Here is a 23,174-nt window from a genome sequence, read left to right as displayed (position 1 = left end):
GCGTGAATAGAGGTAGTGGAATTCTGTTCTAGTCCGTTCGATACAGTTTAAAATGTCGGAAAGAAGCGTGGAGTGGAGTCGGGATTATCGCAGACACAAGTATCAGAGCTTTTATTGCTATCGCGTATGGTTGACACGTACATGTTTCTTCTTAACGACGATTGATGATACCTGAAGAATCAGTCAGTCAAAGAAAGAAATTACGTTATTTGATTGCGTTCATTTTACCCGAGAGGAGTTCAGAAGAAACGCAACGAATTGAGGCATTTTCGCGACGAATACGCGGACGAAAAAACGTCAAGCTCTCAAAAGTGAAATCGGCGCTGGTGTTTCGAACGGTCCCTAGGTACGACAGGTGGAACAAGATAGCACGGTCGTTTCTCCGACACCTCGTTGCATAATGGCTAGCAGACGAACTGGTTGCAGCTCATTTCTAGCCTTCACTCGGGCGAAGAGAGACGGGCACTCTTCAGTAGGTCGTATGATAATTTCTTCTACAAGGCCCATTATAGTCTACAGCTCACGGTCCATCGAATCAGTGCCCTAATTGTATTGGATCGAGTGCGGTCCGAGTAGTTGTGGAATTTTTGCCAGTAACGGATGTTCGACATTGCCGCACGCATTGGAACTATATCGTAGGCGAATTATTAAACTAGTCGATGATGTCGGGAGCAACTGAAGATGAGCCGGAATCTCGTTGTTCAGACTTGTTTAGATCGGAACATCTCCAAGAATACTTGGGACGGGTCGTTGAAACGCTGGGGATTAGAAGTCCCAAGTTCTGCGTAACACTTGGTTCAAAAGTGGGTGACAACTACGCGGGCGTGATTTATCGTGTCGAAATTGAGGGCCAGAGAAACGGAGTACCTGTCAAAATTCAAACGATATTTAAAATTCCTCCCACGAATGAAATCGTTCGCGAAATAATGCAAATCGAACATTTGTTCTTGCGGGAACACGAGTTCTACTCCGAAATCGTGCCGATATTCAAGGAGTTCTTACAAGCTCATCGCAAGACATTAGCAAATATTCCAGAGTGCTATTTTTCTACCAGCATCGATCACAAGGAGGTAAGCTGTCGGTGACAAGCCCGAAATAAATTTTCGGACAATGGTTCTTAGATTATCTACGAAGTGAATTGTCTTTGATAAAAATTCATTCAACTCAAAGAAGTTTTTCATTATTCCTAATCTACAGAAGATGCTTTTTGCGAATAACAAACAGTTTTGCTTTGACAAAATGGTTTCGTTCAATGATGCCAAAAAATTGAGTCCGTTAAGTCACCATCGAATGATGCTGCGTTTCTATAAAATAAATAACAAATTTTTTAATGTGCAGACAATATTTTTTCCATGATAAAAATAACAAAGTACGTATTTAGGCGAATTAAAATTGTTTCACATCAGGATAAACTAAATCATTTCGTTGAATTGAAGATTCACAGTTTATGAACGCATTTTTCAGTGAGTATACGGTCTTCTGTTAGAGAAAAAGAAACGAACAAATAGGGTACACGGTTGGTTTTCTGCATGATTAAGTATTGTTACGATATTATAAGAAGACGCCCGACCAACCGATTTATAACTCCCCGTAGTGATTGTTTAACCATTGTAAACGGTAATTTAAATTAAATTAGCACATCGACCTCGCCAGTAAACATCCGTACGAATCTTAACGCGTCAGTCAATAATAAAAAACAAAGCTAAGTTACGAGATCCAAGGAATCAACAATTTTTACAAACTTCTTCGCATTACGGAATCGCCGCGAAGAAAAGTCGAGAAGATCGTGGATTCCAAATTTTATAAAAAGATTCGCAAAATCACATGGACAATTACACGACGGAGCTGCTGCCGAGTATTAAATCAAGGGATGAGTGATTTTTAATATATTTATGACTGACCAACTTTTTACATCATCACTATAGACAATTTCATATCCCAGTGTGAATTCCGGCGTATTTTATCTCAATTTATTTGCGAATGTTTAGAATGAATGTGTAATTTTAATCGCTAGAACAATGGACAGGATTTAAAGAGTTTTTATATGTTATTTATATTTTAGTTATATTTCATCTACATTTTATTTATATTTCATTTTTTCCATTTATAGTCAATGTAATATTTATTATCGTACTCATATTTTTTCTTTTATGTTGACAATAGACTCAAATTCTTCACTGTCGCCTTATTGTTAATGTTACAATATGTTTAATAAAAATAACTCTGAAAATGTTAAATTATTTCCGCTATACGCATATAGTAATTTCAAACAATGATATTATTGTAATCCATACTGCAATACCACATGTAATTATTTTCAGCAGTAAAATATTGTGGTCGTTTCCCGTCGAATAATGTTGAAATCGACTATGCATTTCTGAAAGCGTATGAGTATCAATTAATGGCATACAAATCAAGTATTCACGCGACGTGGGAACGCTGCCAATTTCGCTGAAACTTTACAAACGGCAAAATCAGCACAGTGTAGGTTTGCTATTTGCCAAATACGTCACGATAGGATTGCAAGTCACATTTGAATTAGGATCAAGTTCAAAAGAGACCTGAGGCCGGGAAAAAAATTTGTACATAAGGATTTTGACTCGGGAATGGCGAAGAAAAATTTTCTTAGTCGACTTTTGATGTATCCAACTTTTATGAGTGAGAGAGACGTCAATTGACATACGTAATTCGGAACATGCGGTGGTGGGTTCAACGAACGAGTTCTGCTGCTGTTGTCACCGTAAGGCTCTAACGATAAGGAATCTTACCAAGAACTGTTCACACATCGGTAACACTCACACTCACGTGGCAATTTAATGCTAGCGTAACAAGGAATTGATGTTAAGGCTTTACCCAACTTATAAAATGTAGTAAATAAAACGAATTGATTTTTCGTTGCAATGACCATAGAATGTAGTATTGACAACTATAGCTGCACAAAATAGCTACTTGTACCTCATTTTCTGGTAATCCCCACAATCTTCTACCAAGTATAGCGCATTCAATTATCCTCAGTGCAGCATCGTTTTTATTGACGTTTCGTTGATTAAATGTTTGCATGACGGATATCATCCGACTGATAACTTGTTGGCAGATTGTCATTTCTTTATCGGATGCTAAACTCTTAATTAACCCCGTATTCACACTGTATTCCAAATTTAAATTAAAACCGTAAAGTTCTCGAGATCGTCGCATTTCCTTGACGGCCAAGTGCATTATATCTGGCACATTATATTCTGATTTGAAATTTATACGACAAATCTACCATAATTAAACTACTGACCGTTTCTGAACTTTCGTCTGAAATTTCTTACATAAAAAGTTATCATATCGCCATTCAACTAGACAACTTTTCTTAAAATACACATGCAATCAAGTACAATGAGTCATTCAAAATTCATTTCGAATATCAATATTAGATTCGATTTTTGAATAATTCGAGTCTTTGAACAATCCAACTTTGTCGAGCAATTTCATCTTTTTGAATAATCAGAATTTTTCAATTAGGTTGAATTTCTCGAGTCTTCCGAAGTTTTCGTAAAACTAAAATGTCGTGGATAATTTGATTTTCAGTTCAACTATACAGAGCTCCTAAACGGATGATGAAATCGTCATCAACCGACTCGTGCCATTGTCTTGTTTACCGTAAAATAGCGCGTAGTGACTTCCATGGGCTGTAAATTGTAAAGAATGGATCACTTTAATTTCCGAATCGAGTTTCATTATTCAATGCAATCTGATTCGATCCTTAATCGTACCACCCTATTTTTTTCCTGAGAAATACAATATATACCCTTGATCAGATTTGCTGCGACCGGTTTGATTAGTCACGGTAGAAATCGTAGAAATCGGCACATATAAATTTTCCATGTGTAGGAAATTTTTTACATATAATATCAAAGAGTTCAGCATATGTACGCCATGTTTGTGTGTAGTATGTATGTAAGATCGAAGTCCGCTAAATTTTAAACGTGTGTCCTTTTCACCCCAGGCGATTTGTATGGAAGATTTGCAGTCGAAGGGATTCGTGATGCGCGACCGAATAAAGCAGCTGGATTTCGCGCATGCATCTCTCGTTCTGCGTGCTCTGGGACGATTTCACGCAGTGAGTTTTGGGCTTCGCGATCAGAAGCAGGAACTCTTCGCAAGCAAAATATCCCACCATAAGGAACCGCTTTTCAGACCGGATGTGTTGCAGCATCCCAGTTTTATTGAGCGTTGCGAGATTCTGGAGAACCTAGTTAAAATGGTAAGAAATCAGCAAACGCGACTATTCTTTATGGTTTTGTTCTGATATAGGACCTGTCCTTAGGCCAAATATCATTTCAGGTCATACGAAACATACAGTCCGACTGACTGTTTAGATTTTCAACAAATTAAGAAATATTGATTCCAAATAATCAACCAATAGGAAAAATCAAGCCATCCACAATCTGAGACCAGGTCCTATCATTCCAGAAAATTTTTTCCCTTCACTCTAATTAATGCCAACCACCAAAATCAAAAAGTCATTCCTTTTTTAATTTGTTTGTAGCGATTGCATGATGAATATTTTTCCAAAAAAACGATTCGTTTATGTTTAAATAACTCGTTGTTGCAATAAATCCGTATCCCACAGGCTCTCGCCGATGAGGATCCGCGGTACACGAAAAGATTTACGGAGTTTCGAAAAGCTGTCACCTGCGACGACTTCGCCTGTCCATTCACAGGATGTAACGCCGAACCGTATGCGGTTTTGAATCACGGGGACTTATGGACGAATAATTTGCTTTTCAAGTACGACGAGGTAAGCCATGGCGCAATTTTTAATTAATCAACGATTCGTTTTATAACTTGATACATCGTAAACAATCCGGGAGACGAACACAAGATAAAGTTTAATGCCGTAAATATGACATCTAGAGGATATCAAAATGACCTGCACATAAATATTTAAAATGTTAAATTATACCTACAGGTATTAGGTTCAATCACTTTTTTATGAAATTCACATTGACGCATGATTGTGGCGATGTTTCAGGACCACGGGGAACCACAGGACTTATACTTTTTGGATTTTCAATCAGTGCGTTACGTGTCACCGGCGATAGACATTTCGTACGTGCTATTCTGCAGCTGCAACCAAGAGTTGAGGAACAGATACTTCGACGAGTTGATAAAAATCTACCACGAATCGCTGTCAGCTTATCTTTATGAGCTTGGCTCTGAACCCCAGAAACTGTTTCCTTATGAAGAATTATTGAGGCAAATGAGAAAATTTAGTACCAGTACTGGTATAACAGCCATGATGGTTCTTCCGGCTTTCACTAGCCAAGGAGATGACGTCAAGGCTTTCGAGGCATTAAATAGAGATATTGCGGATTCAGAAGATCGAATTCAGAGAGACTATTTCTGGCGGAACACTTTGAGAGACACTTACAAAGATTTGATTGACAGAAACTATATTTAATGTACCATAAGTTTACAAGACTTTTTATGAAAATGACAAAGACTTAGAAGTGGATGAAGAGCTCTTCACCACTCAATAGTACAGCCTCTTGGGATTGTTCTGAACAGGACGAGAACGAAAATCTATAAATGAAACGATTGGTACATTTGAAATTCAGCTATGAATTTTGGGTTTCTTCGCATTTATTGTTTAGTTTCATTACAGCGTTTTGAGAAGCGATGTCTCGTAGTGTAGCATGATATTCTTTTTCTAAATCCACTGAAATCGAGCGTGTGAAATCCAAAGATCATTCCTGTTATCAAAATTTTTTTTAGATTGAACACTTTTCGGTTCGAAATCAATTTAAACGACCGTTTTGAGACTAATTTGACCCAAGTATTGCAAATCAGGCATGTTTGCGCAAAATAGGACCAACAGCTTCGAGAATGCAAAAAAGTACGGAGATATTAATTTCATTATTGACCCAAACACAGGTTGTATGAAATAGAAACAACACATCTTTACACATATCGTATCTTGTAAAGGTAGATTACACCTGGGTGCAGGTCCGAACTTAAACTATAGTGACATACTACAATGATTACTATCTTCGATAACATTATTCATGTTATGCCGAAAGTAACATAGATTGCATTTCTTCATCATATATGAGTCAAATATGTCATGTGAAATTCGATCATTTTTCTGCATAGCTATTTGTCTGTCATTTTACATACTATTGAACAACTTGTTAAAGTACTGAACACTGAACCTTATACACTTGTACAGAATTGAAAAGATATTGAATAAACTGAGACTGCACTAAAAGTAGAACTTCGTAGCAATGACTTTCACATTTCTCTTCCCCTCCTCTTAGAGATTGTCGAGCAAATTTTATGATTTCTGGCAAAACCATCACATTCGATGGGTTGCGCTGGCAAAGTAACGTCGAAACAGGGACTCAGTGGTTCGGTATCTGCGTCTTTCAGCAAAAATATTTCGACTCAGATTCGATTTGGTTCACCCTTTCCTGACTAATTGAACGCTCAGGAACTCAAAACACGCAGCCAGAAGAGCGTAGGACCATCAGCAGAGAAATGACGATGGAATAAGCACCAGCTGAAAAATGTGAAAATCACAGGTTGGCGTTTTTTTCCTGTAACTTTCGATGCGTTGATCGCAGCGTATTGGGACTGCGCCTAATCGATTTCTCTCGCAAAATCACGTCTAAATAGTGCCACCATTAATTCATTCCAGCACTTTTCGAAATCGCGAAAATTTTCGCCAAAAATACAAAGGGGTTAACCTCCCTTTTTTTTTTCACCAAAAAATTTTTCGTCTCAGAATTGATTCCTATGACGCTTTTCCGACCAATTGGACCCCAAGGAACTCGGAAAACGCAGCGAAAAGAGCGTGGGATCAACAGAAGAGACATGACGAAGGAAAAAGCACCAGCTAAAAAATGACGAAAATTCAGGTTTTCGTTTTTTGGCTGTAACTTTCGATGCGTTGATCGCAGCGTATTGAGACTGCGCCTAATCGATTTCTCTCGCAAAATCACGTCTGAATAGTGCCACCATTAATTCATTCCAGCACTTTTCGAAATCGCGAAAATTTTCGCCAAAAATACAAAGGGGTTAACCTTCCTTTTTTTTTCACCAAAAAATTTTTCGTCTCAGAATTGATTCTTATGACGCTTTTCCGACCAATTGAACCCCAAGAAACTCAGAAAACGCAGCGAAAAGAGCGTGGGATCAACAGAAGAGAAATGACGAAGGAAAAAGCACCTGCTGAAAAATGACGAAAATTCAGGTTTTTGGAATCGGCAGGAGAGATAAAGTGTGTATTTCTTGTATGAAATGTGAAACCTAAACTCATTATACATCATATCATATCATCATACATCATACATCATACATCGTACATCATACATCATACATCATCATACCTAGTATTACAGTTCGAAACCAGAGTTTGAATTTTCGGATGTTCGGAAAGTGATGTCACCAATCTAGAATCGGCTAGCCGAGTTCCTCAGTCTGGTAACAACCGCGCAGTAGAGCGGACGGTTGAGAGTCGCGCTCCGCAAATTTCGAGTACCGGGTTCTCAACCTCTCGGATCCCGCGCTTCGGGTCCGCTACGTATTTCGAGTACCGGGTTCTCAACCTCCCGGATTCCACGCTTCGAGTCCGCTACGCGGTGAAACTCGACTACCAGGATGAGCGCTCCGTGGTTCCTGGTTCATGTTTACAATAAATTATTTCAATTCGTTTTTCGCGCAACCCCAAATTCGGTAGCTGTCAGTCCGCTAAGAAAATTTCTCGACTTCCAGGATGAGCGCTTCGTGGTTCCTGGTTCATGTTGACAACAAATTATTTCAATTCGTTTTTCGCGCGACCCCAAATTCGGTAGCTGTCAGTCCGCTAATGAAATTTCTCGACTTCCAGGATAAGCGCTCCGTGGTTCCTGGATCATGTTTACAATAAATTATTTCAATTCGTTTTTCGCGCAACCCCAAATTCGGTAGCTGTCAGTCCGCTAATAAAATTTCTTGCCTACCAGGATAAGCGCTCCGTGGTTCTTGGTTCATGTTTACAACAAATTATTTCAATTCGTTTTTCGCGCAACCCCAAATTCGGTAGCTGTCAGTCCGCTAATAAAATTTCTATAACTCTACGATCTTCTCATAATCTTTTTGGTCAAATATGTCGATAAAAAAATTATATTAAACCTTGCACGGTATTTTTGATTTGTTCTCATGCTGAAAATATTTATTAGCATTCGAGGTACAACTCGAGGTAGTTGGCGGTGGTCGTTGGGGGTGGTTAGGGGTGGTTGCGGGTAATCGCGGCGATTGAGGAGGAGCGGGACGAGGATTTGTGCTCGGTAAGTAAAACACTTTTATAATATTTGATGGCATTTGGATTATATTTTATATAACATATTTCAAACTAGTCATGCTTACATTCAATTATTTCAATTCATTTTTCGTGCAAGCACATATTCAGTAGTTATGGATAATCTTATACAATTTCTTATATTATTAATCAATTAATTCATATTCTTATAATATTTAATGGCAATTGTAATTATATTTCATCTGAAATATTACAAACTTGTCACGTTTACAATAAATTATTTTAATTCATTTTTCGTGCAAGCACATATCCAGTAGCTATGAATAATCTTATACAATTTCTTATATTATTAATTAATCAATTAATATTCTTATAATATCTGGTGGCAATTGTAATTATATCTCATCTGTAATATTACAAACTTGTCACGTTTACAATAAATTATTTCAATTCATTTTTCGTGCAAGCACATATCCAGTAGCTATGAATAATCTTATACAATTTCTTATATTATTAATTAATTAATCAATATTCTCATAATTTTTGGTGGCAATTGTAATTATATCTCATCTGTAATATTACAAACTTGTCACGTTTACAATAAATTATTTCAATTTATTTTTCGTGCAAGCACATATCCAGTAGCTATGAATAATTTTATACAATTTCTTATATTATTAATCAATTAATTCATATTCTTATAATATAATGGCAATTGTAATTATATTTCATCTGAAATATTACAAACTTGTCACGTTTACAATTCATTATTTTAATTCATTTTTCGTGCAAGCACATATCCAGTAGCTATGAATAATCTTATACAATTTCTTATATTATTAATTAATTAATTAATATTCTCATAATATCTGGTGGCAATTGTAATTATATCTCATCTGTAATATTACAAACTTGTCACGCTTACAATAAATTATTTCAATTCATTTTTCGTGCAAGCACATATTCAGTAGCTATGAATAATCTTGTACAATTTACTATATTATTAATTAATTGATTGATTACAATAATCCTTACACAATATTTTTAATGTGTTCCTATACTAAAAATATTCGTTACTATTCCAGGTATTGCCCGAGGTGGTCGGAGGTGGACGAGGAGGAGGACGAGCTGGACGAGGAGGAGGACCAGGTGGACGAGAAGGAGGACGAGGTGGCCGAGGAGGAGGCGGGGTGGGTCGTGGGAGAGGACCTCTCCTCTCCTCAGAGGAGGGGAGGGGGAGGGGAAGGGAAGGGGGAGAGGTGGGCGGGCAGGGGGTAGGGAAGGGAAGGGAAGGGAAGGGAAGGGATGGGAAGGGAAGGGAAGGGGTGAGGAGGGGCGGGAGGCGGGGAAGGGTCGGGGAGAGGGAGGGAGGGCGGGTGGGTGGGAGGGAGGGAGGGAGGGAGGGAGGGAGGGCGGGAGGGAGGGAGGGAGGGCGGGAGGGTGGGAGGGCAGAAGGGCGGGAGGGAGTGGACGACGGATGTCAGTGCAAGTCCCCTACACGCCTACCCGCCCGCCCGGCCCTTCCTGCTCCCTCCCTCCCTCACCCCTCCCGCCCTCCCTCCCTCCGTCCCTCCCGCCCTCCCTCCCTCCGTCCCTCCCTCCCTCCCGCCCACCCGCCCACCCGACCGCCCGCCCGCCCGCCCGCTCACCCTCCCTCCCTCTCCCCGGCCCCTCCCCACCTCCCGCCGCTCCTCACCCCTTCCCTTCCCTTCCCTTCCCTACCCCCTGCCCGCCCACCTCTTCCCCTTCCCTGCCCCTCCCCCTCCCCTCCTCTGAGGAGAGGAGAGGTCCTCTCCCACGACCCACCCCGCCTCCTCCTCGGCCACCTCGTCGTCCTCCTCGTCCACCTGGTCCTCTTCCTCGTCCAGCTCGTCCTCCTCCTCGTCCACCTCCGACCACCTCGGGTAATACCTGGAATAGTAACGAATATTTTTAGTATAGGAACACATTAAAAATATTGTGTATGGATTATTGTAATTAATCAATTAATTAATAATATAGTAAATTGTACAAGATTATTCATAGCTACTGGATATGTGCTTCCACGAAAAATGAAATAAAATAATTAATTGTAAACGTGACAAGTTTGTAATATTTCAGATGAAATATAATTACAATTGCCATTAAATATTATAAGAATATGAATTAATTGATTAATAATATAAGAAATTGTATAAGATTATTCATAGCTACTGGATATGTGCTTGCACGAAAAATGAATTAAAATAATTAATTGTAAACGTGACAAGTTTGTAATATTTCAGATGAAATATAATTACAATTGCCATTATATTATAAGAATATGAATTAATTGATTAATAATATAAGAAATTGTATAAGATTATTCATAGCTACTGGATATGTGCTTGCACGAAAAATGAATTAAAATAATTTATTGTAAACGTGACAAGTTTGTAATATTTCAGATGAAATATAATTACAATTGCCATTAAATATTATAAGAATATGAATTAATTGATTAATAATATAAGAAATTGTATAAGATTATTCATAGCTACTGGATATGTGCTTGCACGAAAAATGAATTAAAATAATTTATTGTAAACGTGACAAGTTTGTAATATTTCAGATGAAATATAATTACAATTGCCATTAAATATTATAAGAATATGAATTAATTGATTAATAATATAAGAAATTGTATAAGATTATTCATAGCTACTGGATATGTGCTTGCACGAAAAATAAATTGAAATAATTTATTGTAAACGTGACAAGTTTGTGATATTTCAGATGAAATATAATTACAATTGCCACCAGATATTATAAGAATATTGATTAATTAATTAATAATATAAGAAATTGTATAAGATTATCCATAACTACTGAATATGTGCTTGCACGAAAAATGAATTGAAATAATTGAATGTAAACATGACTAGTTTGAAATATGTTATATAAAATATAATCCAAATGCCATCAAATATTATAAAAGTGTTTTACTTACCGAGCACAAATCCTCGTCCCGCTCCTCCTGAATCGCCGCGATTACCCGCAACCACCCCTAACCACCCGCAACGACCACCGCCAACTACCTCGAGTTGTACCCCGAATGCTAATAAATATTTTCAGCATGAGAACAAATCAAAAATACCGTGCAAGGTTTAATATAATTTTTTTCTCGACATATTTGACCAAAAAGATTATGAGAAGATCGTAAAGTTATAGAAATTTTATTAGCGCACTGACAGCTACTGACTTTGGGCTTGCGCGAAAAACGAATTGAAATAATTTATTGTAAACATGATCCAGGAACCACGGAGCGCTCATCCTGGAAGTCGAGAAATTTCATTAGCGGACTGACAGCTACCGAATTTGGGGTTGCGCGAAAAACGAATTGAAATAATTTGTTGTAAACATGAACCAAGAACCACGGAGCGCTTATCCTGGAAGTCGAGAAATTTCATTAGCGGACTGACAGCTACCGAATTTGGGGTCGCGCGAAAAACGAATTGAAATAATTTGTTGTCAACATGAACCAGGAACCACGAAGCGCTCATCCTGGAAGTCGAGAAATTTTCTTAGCGGACTGACAGCTACCGAATTTGGGGTTGCGCGAAAAACGAATTGAAATAATTTATTGTAAACATGAACCAGGAACCACGGAGCGCTCATCCTGGTAGTCGAGTTTCACCGCGTAGCGGACTCGAAGCGTGGAATCCGGGAGGTTGAGAACCCGGTACTCGAAATACGTAGCGGACCCGAAGCGCGGGATCCGAGAGGTTGAGAATCCGGTACTCGAAATTTGCGGAGCGCGACTCTCAACCGTCCGCTCTACTGCGCGGTTGTTACCAGACTGAGGAACTCGGCTAGCCGATTCTAGATTGGTGACATCACTTTCCGAACATCCGAAAATTCAAACTCTGGTTTCGAACTGTAATACTAGGTATGATGATGTATGATGTATGATGTACGATGTATGATGTATGATGTATGATGATATGATATGATGTATAATGAGTTTAGTTTTCACATTTCATACAAGAAATACGCACTTTATCTCTCCTGCCGATTCCAGACTCAAGCGGCCAGGCCCTTCGATGGTCAGCCGTTGACTGAAGATATATCCTTCAGTTAACGGGTCAGCTGATAACGCTGCCGTTCTGCGACAGTTGGATGATGAAAAATTTCGCTCGTATCTTTCAAATGTGTGTTAAAATACACTCGAAGTGTTAAGAAGCTTCGTTCTTTCTTTCCCTATCACCTTTTTAGGTCTTTAAATCACTACGCAGCGTTAAATACTGTCTCATATACGAAGCATCCGTTTCATCTCGTTCAAAATTAACGCATCCGTGATGTATTACAGTTACTCTGAATTTTTTTCCATCCGAATACTTTTCGAAAAACAATTCTGCTCCTCCACCCAACGCAGATACTTCACTTGCGACCAGCTAAAACAACGTTCCGATTCTATGCCTATGAAAATTCAAGATCGAGAGAGCAAATGAAAAGTTGTTGAAATAATTATGAATACTAATGTTATGGAATACATCGAGCGCGCGTCGAATAGAATCCCATTTCGAAATGAATAATTCTTCTCTTTTCATATCATAGCTAATCCAGTAATATAGGTAAATAGGATGGTTGGAGGTGGTCGGCGCTGGCGGAAGGTGATAGGGGGTGGTCGAAACTGGCCATTGATGGTCGGAGGTGGCAGGGGGAGGTAGGAGGTGTTCGAAAATGGTAGGACATTTCATAAGTTAAAGTCGACGATGATCCGGTGCATCAATTTCATCGTTACAGATTTTCGTTTCCCATGAGGCATAGAGTATTCAACAACGGTAATGCAGTCCTTAAAATTCATCATTCATCTCCGTCTGGAAAACTAATTCGCAAGGCGTGGTATTCTAGATATGTCAAAACTAAGCTAGCGGCACGTGTTTGCATTATCAGAAAAATACCCGTACTCTACATACACTGTTTCTAATCTTTTGCTACATTTGGTTTAATCCCCATGCTTCCACAGCACGAATAGTCGGAAATGTTTTTGATTATCCATAATAAAATAAGAGAAGTAACAAAGCTTAAATTTATTGTTAAAGCTCCAATGAATACATCAAACTGCGGTCGAATTCATTTATTATTTGCAGATGACCTCTGTACATTTGATAAATTATTTCTAAATACATTGAAACATATGTATTTATAATCAAATATCATGCAATGGGCTGTGTAAACTATAAACTATAATTTCTATCAAATAGCTGCTTTTATGTCAACAGGGCTTTGAGACTCAGTTAAGTTGGATCTAGATTTTTGCCATCGTATGTAGGACATTGGGTTACAAGAACAAATGCGAATTACGAAGAACTCCTTATTAGAGATAAGGATATTTTAGTTCAAGTATACCTATACACAGAAATCCGTATGTGAATATACTAAAACCTCTGTGTATACCTCTCTGTATATGCATATGTATATACGCATGCATAAGTATACATATACATATATACACATACATGTACATAAATAATTGCCAAGAAATTAGAAACACTCACAACTTGTCGCAAATAGAGTAAAACGTAAGGTTAATAATATACAAATTATACAAGCGCACCATAAAACGTGGCAAGGGTAATCCTAGTGCAGTGATTGTATAAACTAAAGACATATACATTTACATATACATGATATAAATTAATAGTCTAGAAAAGAGTATTGAGAGAGCTTATCTAATTCCGATCTTGTCACAACAGATCATTAACATAATCAATATACGGTTAAAGCTGTATTAGCTACATTCACAATTAGAGATAATATTTTTTATCCATTTTTATAGTTATTTAATTTCTTGTACAACAATTTTTCAAACTTCACCGCAAAACGCGCTCGATGAGTATGATTTTCTTTACCGACAAAGAATACAACTTATCCCACAAGGGGTAACACCACGACAATTTCAGGCATTTTTTACCGACGATCATGGTCATTTGGAGGATTTTTCACCAACAATCATGGTCATTTGGAGGATTTTTTGGCATTTTCACCGACAATCATGGTCATTTGGAGGATTTTTTACCGACGATCATGGTCATTTGGGAGATTTTCTTACCGACCAACGGTCGGCAGAGCACATTTGATCTTGTGAGAGTGGGAGTAACTTTCAAGGGTTTGCGTCTGGGCTGCGCGGAGCGGAAAAGGGTTTGAGTCTGGGGAGAATGTATAGGCGGACTGGTCGGCTCGGTCGGTAAGGAAGGTGTTTCTACGCAGAACTCTCCTTGCTATACTACTTTCGATGCGTTGATCGCAGCGTATTGGGACTGCACCCAATCGATTTCTCTCGCAAAATCACGTCTGAATAGTTCCACCATTAATTCATTCCAGCACTTTTCGAAATCGCGAAAATTTTCGCCAAAAATACAGAGGGGTTAACCTTCCTTTTTTTTTCACCAAAAAATTTTTCGTCTCAGAATTGATTCCTATGACTCTTTTCCGACCAATTGGACCCCAAGGAACTCAGAAAACGCAGCGAAAAGAGCGTGCGATCAACAGAAGAGAAATTACGAAGGAAAAAGCACCTGCTGAAAAATGACGAAAATTCAGGTTCCCGTTTTTTGGCCGAAACTTTCGATGCGTTGATCGCAGCGTATTGGGACTGCGCCTAATCGATTTCTCTCGCAAAATTACGTCTGAATAGTGCCACCATTAATTCATTCCAGCACTTTTCGAAATCGCGAAAATTTTCGCCAAAAATACAAAGGGGTTAACCTTCCTTTTTTTTTCACCAAAAAATTTTTCGTCTCAGAATTGATTCTTATGACGCTTTTCCGACCAATTGGACCCCAAGGAACTCAGAAAACGCAGCGAAAAGAGCGTGGGATCAACAGAAGAGACATGACGAAGAAAAAAGCACCAGCTAAAAAATGACGAAAATTCAGGTCTCCGTTTTTTGGCTGTAACTTTCGATGCGTTGATCGCAGCGTATTGGGACTGCACTCAGTAGACTTTTCTCGCAAAATTACGTCGGAATAGTGCCACAATTAATTGTATATGTATTCAGTTTTTCGACCAAAAAATTTTTGGTCTCAGATTCGATGTGTACGATCCTCACCTGACTAATTGTACCCCCAGGCACTCAGAAAACGCAGCGAAAAGGGCGTAGGACAAACAGCAGAGAAGCTACGACGAAAAAAGGACAAGCTGATAAATGGCAAAAACTCAGGTTCAGGTTTTTCGGCTGTAACTTCTGATGCGTCGATCGCAGCGTATTGGGACCGCGTCCAATCGATTCCTCTCGCAAAATTACGTCGGAATAGTGCCAGAAAGAATTTATTCCAGCACTTTTTAAAAGCTCCAAAATTTTTGCCAAAAATGCAAAGGGGTCAACCTTACTTTTACTTTATTTTTGGGGCGAAAATTTGTCGACTCAGATCCGATTTGTTTCTGGCCGGGGAAAACCAATTTGGTTCCACTTTACGTGTACGAAAACGCATACTTTCGGCGCAGGTTGAACAAAAACAATATAAAAATATAAAGTCTGTTTTTTTTCGATTTTGAGTACGTATCTGTTGTCTGAGAATGTACAAATTGTCACTTTATTTGAAAACATCAAAAAGCAATGATATCATTAGGAGCGCTGTTTGAATCATGTTTTAAATTAAAATTAGCTAAATGACATCACAACAGGGGATGGGAGAAGGTACATGAATGTGATTACTTGTGTTAGGATGAGGCAGCTGGGATGGTGGGGGTCAGATACGATAGAATTTGTGTGACGTCATTTACGGATAACTCCTATAGGACAAAACCGAGACAGAATGTTATAGGGTTGTGAAAATGTTAATAAAACTGATGAAAAACATCAATCGCTAGGGTAAAAATGGTTTGACATCTTATTATAGTTTTTTTTAATTTTTTTTTTTTTTTTTTTATTTGCTATGGTCCTGCACGTATTTTATGTTTAAACGATTTTATTTTATTCGTCATCTGATCTCAACCGCAATTATTCAGAATTGAGAATAATCCACATATATTTTCTTTTACATATATAAAATAACAAGGGATCTTACGTACAGAGAATGTGATTTGTAAGGTTTTGATGTATTTTAATGTCATCCAATATTCTCAGTAAATAACATTTACTAATCAATAGTACGGCCTTCTGGGATTGTTCTGAAAAAAAAAGACAAAGAACGAATAAAACAACGAGTACGTTTCAAATTTACCAATCAATTTTGTTGAGTTTTCATCACTTTCTTTGTTCACTTCAACAACGGAAAATCGATTACTTGTTGAATACCCTGACATATGTTGGATTTAAAAATATTTCCAACAGTTAGAAACCCGCAAAACTATGCTTTGAATGTGTTTTTGCATATAAATTTTTAATATTTCTACCCCTGAAAAAGAATAACGTATCTAATTTTTTCCTCACCAAGGGATTAGGCCTGAATCTATACGCCAACATCATCCGCTTACGGTAGGCATCAAACTCGTCATCATCCCGAGAAATTCCATCCGGTCTTTCGGTCCCGAGGCCTGCGCTGTCTAGTCTATTGGTAGCTCTGAAGGCAAATATATTGATTACAAAAAAAAGTAATAAAAATCGGGAACTATGCGATTTGGTATAAGAGCCATGAAACATAGTCATACTATTGAGTGATTGAACAACATACTTGTTGACAGGGTCGACTCGCCCGCTTCCTTCGCTGCCCAAACCTTGGCCCTCGCTCCAGCCTAGCTTTTGCAGCATTTGGAAACCTGAAAAGGAATGAAAGAGTTAATTAATATTTAGTGACAGTGACTTAAATTAAGTCAATTGAATATTCGTCATTACATAAAAACAGATAAATCGAAAAAACAATAGACTACGTGAAAACTTGAGCAACCGAATATTTGAAGAGTGAGATATGCGTTTCTACGTGCGTGGTTGGATCCAGATTTTCGACTATCTAAATTGTAAATTTTACTTGTTTCTACTTTTGAATTGTAGTTTTCAAAACATTTGTGTACCAAAATTAAATTGAAACGTTTGATAAATGAATTTTTTCGTCTTAATATGACTTACCGATATTATCTTCTTTTAATTTAAACTCCTTGTAGTCGCTGAGGTCTGGTTCCTTGCCCTGTTTGACTGCATTGTATTGCTCCATGAATCTCTTTAGTTCATCGGGCGGCAAAAAGTCGCCGATATGATGTTTCCCCTCCGCCTGGGCAGTCAGCTCTTCAGCCCACATTTGAGTCGCAACCATCTCCGCTGATCTTATTTTGTGTTCCCAAGTACCACCTTCCGTTTCTTCGTCACTGTCATATTCGTACTTATGCTTACCCTGGGCCTCGAGCCGTTTAACTTCCTCACGTTTTTTGAGCAGGTTTTGGTACAGCAGATTTATCTGCAATCCGGTGATTTACACTGTGATATAAACTGGCAAACAAATTTTGAAAGAAGGAAATCACTTAATTTAAAACAATTATCTATCTAATGATTTCGGATATTGAACTGTGGAGAAATGAACAGTTTAAAATGACAATAGTTTGCAAATCGGTGCTCAAAAATTTTTTAAAATTGACAATGAGATACCTTTATAATGACAACTCAGAACTTCTTCAAGAATAGAAAGTAATCTTTAATAATGTAAGAAATTAAGTACATCTAAATTTCCTCTGTTAGTACCATAGACTTTTTTCTAAATAGATGAAGATTGTAACAATGGAAATTAGACCAACGACCAACATAAAACTTCATAAAAACCAAGTCGGTTTGTCAAAAAATGGTTGTTACATACTTCATTTCTATGTAATTGTTGTCAAATTATTGTAAACAACAATTGTAACAACTCAAGTTGTTCGTATATGTCAAGACTGAATCTGCATTTCCTCTATCTGACAGAGAAATGAAACGTTGTCTCCTTAATGAAGTACACAAAATATTTATATATCCTACAAGTTGTCAATTTACCTTATAGTGATCCTCAGCTTTTTTCCATTGTTCTTCGCTGAGGTCTGACGTTCCAAATGTTTGTCTGGCATACTGGGCAAGGGCTGGATCACTCCTGGATATTTTAGTGAGCATAGGATTCACTTTATTGCTTGATAATTTAGACGGAGGTATGATAACAGCCGGTTGACCGATCTGTCCCGGTATTGCAATTCCGGGCTGTGGTAATTTTCCAGGGACATTGAGTCCCAACTGTGGGGGCCCAATTACGCAGCTGGACACAGCGACCTTGTTGTCAGGGTCACCCCAACGACTGCGCCTCTTTCTTTTGCGCTCTTCTCTAGAGTCTTCGCTGTAGTGATCTGGAATATAGCGAAACAATGAGAAATGAATTCAACCGACCAGATTGAGTGAGATATTTTGAAACAAAATTCAAACGCACTGTACTGAGATCCATGTTTTTGGGATTTGTCATGATCTTCGTTATCGCTGAGGGCATCCTCGGGGGAGTAAAGTTCCCCGCCATTGTTTTTACTCTCCTTGCCAATTTTTTCAGCACGAAACTTAGCGACCAACCCCCTGTACTGCAGATACGCTGCACTTTGCTTTTGGTGCAGAAACCTTGATTAAAACAATACTTAAAACTCTGCCATGTAAAGATATGATCCTAAATAAAATGCAACAGAATATACATGTGTATTAATAACTGTACGTAAGTTTCATAATTTTACGATGTAGCCGAATGTTTATACTGAGATCAGAATATTTCTTCAAAGTTAATCGTGAAAAGTTCAAAAACACATTCCTTCGGCACCTGTTACACATGGGGGATTATTCAATGTTACAACAAAACGAATACAGTTACGATTTTTTTGAGCCTATCAATTTTCAGGGATATTGTTTTGCGTCATGGCTTATCGTTGGTATATCAGTTATATCAGAACATATACGTTGTAGAATAGAGATGTGGGTGTATCATATTCTTCTACAAAATCCGTGAAGAATTTTAACGGCAGGAAAATAAATTCATCTAACATGTCGAAACCCGGATCAATGCTGATGGTACGTGTCAATGGAATGAAGCGGAACACGGACGAAACGTGATTTGAACAAAACGAGTACACATTTTTTCAAGTTCCAGCGCTATCAGGTAGTCGCGACATTTTAAGAAAATATGACATGTAATGAGTTAAAACAAGAGTTACACAGAGGAAAATATGAATTGGGGGCCAGTGAGGACAGTAGTTACCATAGTTTTGGATCTTGAGCATTCTTCTCGCGGACCTCCTGCTCAATTTCGTCGCCGCAATCAGCCACGATCCGTGCCAGTTGCTCGGCCTCTACGGGACACACTTAGAAACTTTTATCAGTAGGTGCAGAATAAACAAAACCCAACAAGTCAATTCGGTCTTGCATGATAATTGAGGGACGTGACGTAGAAGGGGAATCAAGACATAGGCTTTTTTCAGGGATAAATAAACAAAATCATTTTCACTGTGCTTCGGCAGAAGACCACTAAATGTGAAAAACGAGGTACTTGAAATTAGGCATCGCTGTTTATTTCTTACGTTAATCAACCCATGTGAATAAACATTGGCCCTGATTTCATTTGTACTTGAATGCTTAGCTACGAGCTTTCTTTTTTCTTTGAAATGCGAATATACTGAAAATTGCAATATGTGAAACGAATTATTTGAACGTTTCTTACTTTTCTTAGTTATTGTTAAAACAAGTAATGTGGATAAATTAATTTCTTGTTTATAAATTCGTCTGACTGTTTCATGAATAATTCTTCAACAATATCAACTTATTTTTCAGTAATAGTATCGCGGATAAATAGATTTCTTGAAAAGCTTGCACTGACTACAATTTTCAAAGTAGTTTGCAACAGTTTTTTCATTGATCTTAAAATTTATTTTTCGAATTAGGTATTCCCCTTGTCCATCCATCTCCTCAACTATAATTACTTGTTCACAAGAGAAAAGTACGTAGAGACAAAAAAAAGAAAAATAAAACGGAAATAAAGGCAACGATAATCTTGAGTGAAACTTTTTTTCAAACATCCGTGTATTCCATGCTAATATCATACCTAATTGACTATGCGGCTGGAGACTGTGCGGCTGTCTGACAGGAGGCGGCAATTGCATGTTAATTTGTCCGACAGTAATCGGAACCTGGGGAGGATGCTGTACAGGATATGAAGTTTGCGGCGGAATGAGGTGCGGGGGTGGCGAATTCTGTATTATATTAGCCGGAGGCAGGACGTTGGGAGGTGGAATATTCAGGTTTGGCGGTGGTATCGAGTTTATCGTGGAAGTGATGGCAGTGTTATGTACAGGCGGAGGCGGCCCCGACATAATCATCTGAGGTACGACGTTGGGAGGTGGAACGTTTGGAACGCTGGCGACGGTGACGACAATGGCATGGGTACTGATAGGTAATATATTAGGAGGGATCTGCGACATGGGTGGCATGATGCTTGGCGGCGGGATATTAGGCGGCTGGCCGAGACTAGTGGGTGGTGGAATATTGCACTGTTGCTGAGTTTGCATGACGCGTTGCTGCTGCTGTGTCTGATTCGACACAGGTATATTCTGCATGGTGTGACTGGGGGGCGGAACATTTTGGGGTATTTGCCTCATCCCAGGCGGGGGAACGTTCGTGTTTGGGGGTAAAGCCTGCATTGAAGGAGGAGGAGGCGGGGGCGGAGCTCGAAGAACGTGGTGAGAGGGGCTGGGAATGACGTGCTGGGCATTGCCGACATGGGCGTTATCCATACCGCCAAAGTTCATGCTGTTCATGTTCTTAGGGGGTGGTGGCATCCTGTGAATACCCCCCATTTGGACGTTGGGACCCGGCATGATACCGCGAAGGTTTGGAGGCGGTAAATTGGTCATTTGCATTATCGGTTGAGACATTAGCGGCGGAATGGTCGAGGACGAAGACGGAGGCTGGGAGACGAGCGCTTGGTTCATACTCGGTGGAGGGGGTGGATATTGCTGCTGATTGAAATGAGGGTGAGGAGGAGCGTGGTTCACATTTGGCGGAGGCTGGTGATAGGTATGCCTGTTGTCGGGGCTCGGCGACGGTCTACGTCTTGTAGGCGACGGGCTAGACGACGAGCTGTGTCTTCTGTCCGAAGACCTCCCTCCCCATCTGGAGTCGTTTCTCCTACGTTCCCTCCTGTTCTCCCAATCTCTGCTTTTCTCACTGTTCCATTTTCTATCCCTGTCGTTTCTGCTGTTCTCGTAAGTCTTTTCCTCCTTCTTTTCATCAGTTTTTATTGCCACCGGAGCTGCCTCAGACTTTGAGGAACTCTTGTTGTTCGCGATCTTTCTGAACTGATCCAAAAAACTGCCGTCATTCGCGAACAAATTTACCGTCGACGACAATGCCGAGGACAAGGAGGAGGAGGAAGTAGGTGACGTGACTGGCTTTTCCTCTTCTTTCCTATAAATAAACATAGCGTTGAACTCTCTTGACCGACATGCAATCTTGTGCCAATTAGGTGCCAAAACATGACGATGGCTATTAGGTAATTGCATTCTATATATAAGTTGGATTGCACCGTCGATCCATTTCGATAAGGAGTTTCGACAAATACGGTATGTTGCCATTCAGCAATTGATTGTAAATTAAATATCCTTGCAATTGAGCAACTAGGTATGTATGATTCGCTGTTTTCTTTTTCTGTGGCAAGCTTTGTTGAAAGACATGCAGCGAGACATCGATCGCTTATACAGTTTTGCAAGATAAAAGTGAAATCAAGGGTGAGGTTCCTGTTTGCAACAAAAACATAGGTTGTCTGCACGGCTAAAATATTAGTCAGTGAATGTAAATTACTTGGGAGGAATCGCTGTGGCGACAGTTGAAGACGGTGTCGAGGAGGCGACTGAGGACGCCGATTTCTTCACACCCTCGACGGCCTGATTTGCTTTCTGCTCCTGCATCTTAGCTTGGATCTCAAGCTTCTTCTGCTGTATGATCTGTTCCTGTTTCGACATCTGGGCGAACCTCTCATTTCGCGATGTTTTCGACACAAACGGATCCGATCCTTTAACACCACGGTACGCCATGTTTACTGTGTTTAGGTATCATCTGCTACGTCACGCCTACCACACCACGTGACCACGACCACCGTTCTGCGCCTCCGTCGGTAACTAAACTAAGGCATATCTTTAACGCGATGTCGGGCTTATCGGGTAACTCAGAATCGTCGGTAACTACAGGATCACAGTGTTCGGGCAAGACTTGAAACCTACAATACTGATTGTAGTTGGGGTTACCTCGTGTTGCCAACGTAATATTACTGACAGTTGTTCAAAATTCGAACGCGAATCTCAGGGCGATGATCTTGTACGAGAATCTCTCACTATAAAGCGCCCAATTGCTTAGAGTATTCCCTTAAATATTATTCAGTCAACTGCTATTCGACCTTCCGGATAATGATGATTTTTTTCAAATTCTCATTAACTGGTACAATAATTTTATAGAACTCAACTCTCACTTCGTCATGTATGTATGTACATACATATCTGTATAAATTGTACAATAAATTCAATTCAGAGATGTATTGGTGGAATGTCCGAAAAAATTGTAATGACAAACAAATGAACGAACAAATAAATAATTTATGTAATATGACACGATGAAGAGCAACCGTTTTTTGTATTGTACCGTTCGTTAGCTTCCAGCAACTTGGGGGATGCCCCAGTCGACTTCGACGTTGACGTACATGTATATCTCTAAATATCGAAGTCCACGTAATTCAAACGCGAAAGAGCTCAATAGCCCGATTCTGTACAGAATTTTGAACAAAAACACTTCAAGACATTTTCCTTGATGCAGAAATAAAGAAGCTGCATGAATTCTAAGAATTTACTATCGAGATTTTTTAGAATCCATTCCATTTCTCTGTTCCTGCGTCAAAGGAAAATGTGTGGGACTCTTTTCTTTCAGAATTAGATACGCGAATTTCGATATTTCGAG

At 39.1% G+C, this 23,174-nt stretch overlaps 2 protein-coding genes across 3 annotated transcripts; one reads left to right on the top strand and one right to left on the bottom strand.

Moving 5' to 3' along the window:
- The first annotated feature begins 65 nt into the window (after positions 1-65).
- Positions 66-6,243, top strand: LOC124182528. Its single transcript, XM_046569935.1, has 4 exons — positions 66-1,070; positions 3,992-4,249; positions 4,619-4,786; positions 5,021-6,243. The coding sequence occupies exons 1-4, from the start codon at positions 660-662 to the stop codon at positions 5,447-5,449; spliced, it is 1,266 nt and encodes a 421-aa protein (XP_046425891.1). The 5' UTR covers positions 66-659; the 3' UTR covers positions 5,450-6,243.
- A 9,957-nt stretch (positions 6,244-16,200) lies between these two features.
- On the bottom strand, positions 16,201-22,289 carry LOC124182456 (SURP and G-patch domain-containing protein 1-like). Of its 2 annotated transcripts, none has more exons than XM_046569762.1 (9): positions 22,029-22,289; positions 20,275-21,635; positions 19,435-19,525; positions 18,628-18,806; positions 18,207-18,547; positions 17,316-17,640; positions 16,924-17,008; positions 16,683-16,812; positions 16,201-16,420 (listed from the first exon to the last, which is right to left on the bottom strand). In XM_046569762.1, the coding sequence occupies exons 1-9, from the start codon at positions 22,259-22,261 to the stop codon at positions 16,394-16,396; spliced, it is 2,772 nt and encodes a 923-aa protein (XP_046425718.1). In that variant the 5' UTR covers positions 22,262-22,289; the 3' UTR covers positions 16,201-16,393. The 2 variants fall into 2 exon arrangements, with proteins under 2 accessions (XP_046425718.1, XP_046425717.1); XM_046569761.1 differs by having other exon boundaries at positions 19,435-19,537; positions 22,029-22,288.
- Positions 22,290-23,174: the final 885 nt, after the last annotated feature.

This window comes from Neodiprion fabricii, chromosome 5, assembly GCF_021155785.1.
Source record: "Neodiprion fabricii isolate iyNeoFabr1 chromosome 5, iyNeoFabr1.1, whole genome shotgun sequence".
NCBI classification, from domain to species: domain Eukaryota; kingdom Metazoa; phylum Arthropoda; class Insecta; order Hymenoptera; family Diprionidae; genus Neodiprion; species Neodiprion fabricii.
The sequence above is the reverse complement of the archived record's forward strand: the minus strand, read 5'-3'. Positions and strand labels throughout refer to the sequence as shown.

Bases quoted from the DNA above. Each gene is read 5' to 3' on its own strand.
- LOC124182528 (XM_046569935.1), top strand. From the start codon at position 660: ATGATGTCGGGAGCAACTGAAGATGAGCCGGAATCTCGTTGTTCAGAC. The intron at 1,071-3,991 runs GTAAGCTGTCGG...TTTTCACCCCAG, and splicing joins CCAGCATCGATCACAAGGAG to GCGATTTGTATGGAAGATTT. The intron at 4,250-4,618 runs GTAAGAAATCAG...CGTATCCCACAG, and splicing joins TGGAGAACCTAGTTAAAATG to GCTCTCGCCGATGAGGATCC.
- LOC124182456 (XM_046569761.1), bottom strand. From the start codon at position 22,261: ATGGCGTACCGTGGTGTTAAAGGATCGGATCCGTTTGTGTCGAAAACA. The intron at 18,807-19,434 runs GTAACTACTGTC...GTTTTAATCAAG, and splicing joins GCTCAAGATCCAAAACTATG to GTTTCTGCACCAAAAGCAAA. The intron at 18,548-18,627 runs GTGCGTTTGAAT...GCTATATTCCAG, and splicing joins AAAACATGGATCTCAGTACA to ATCACTACAGCGAAGACTCT.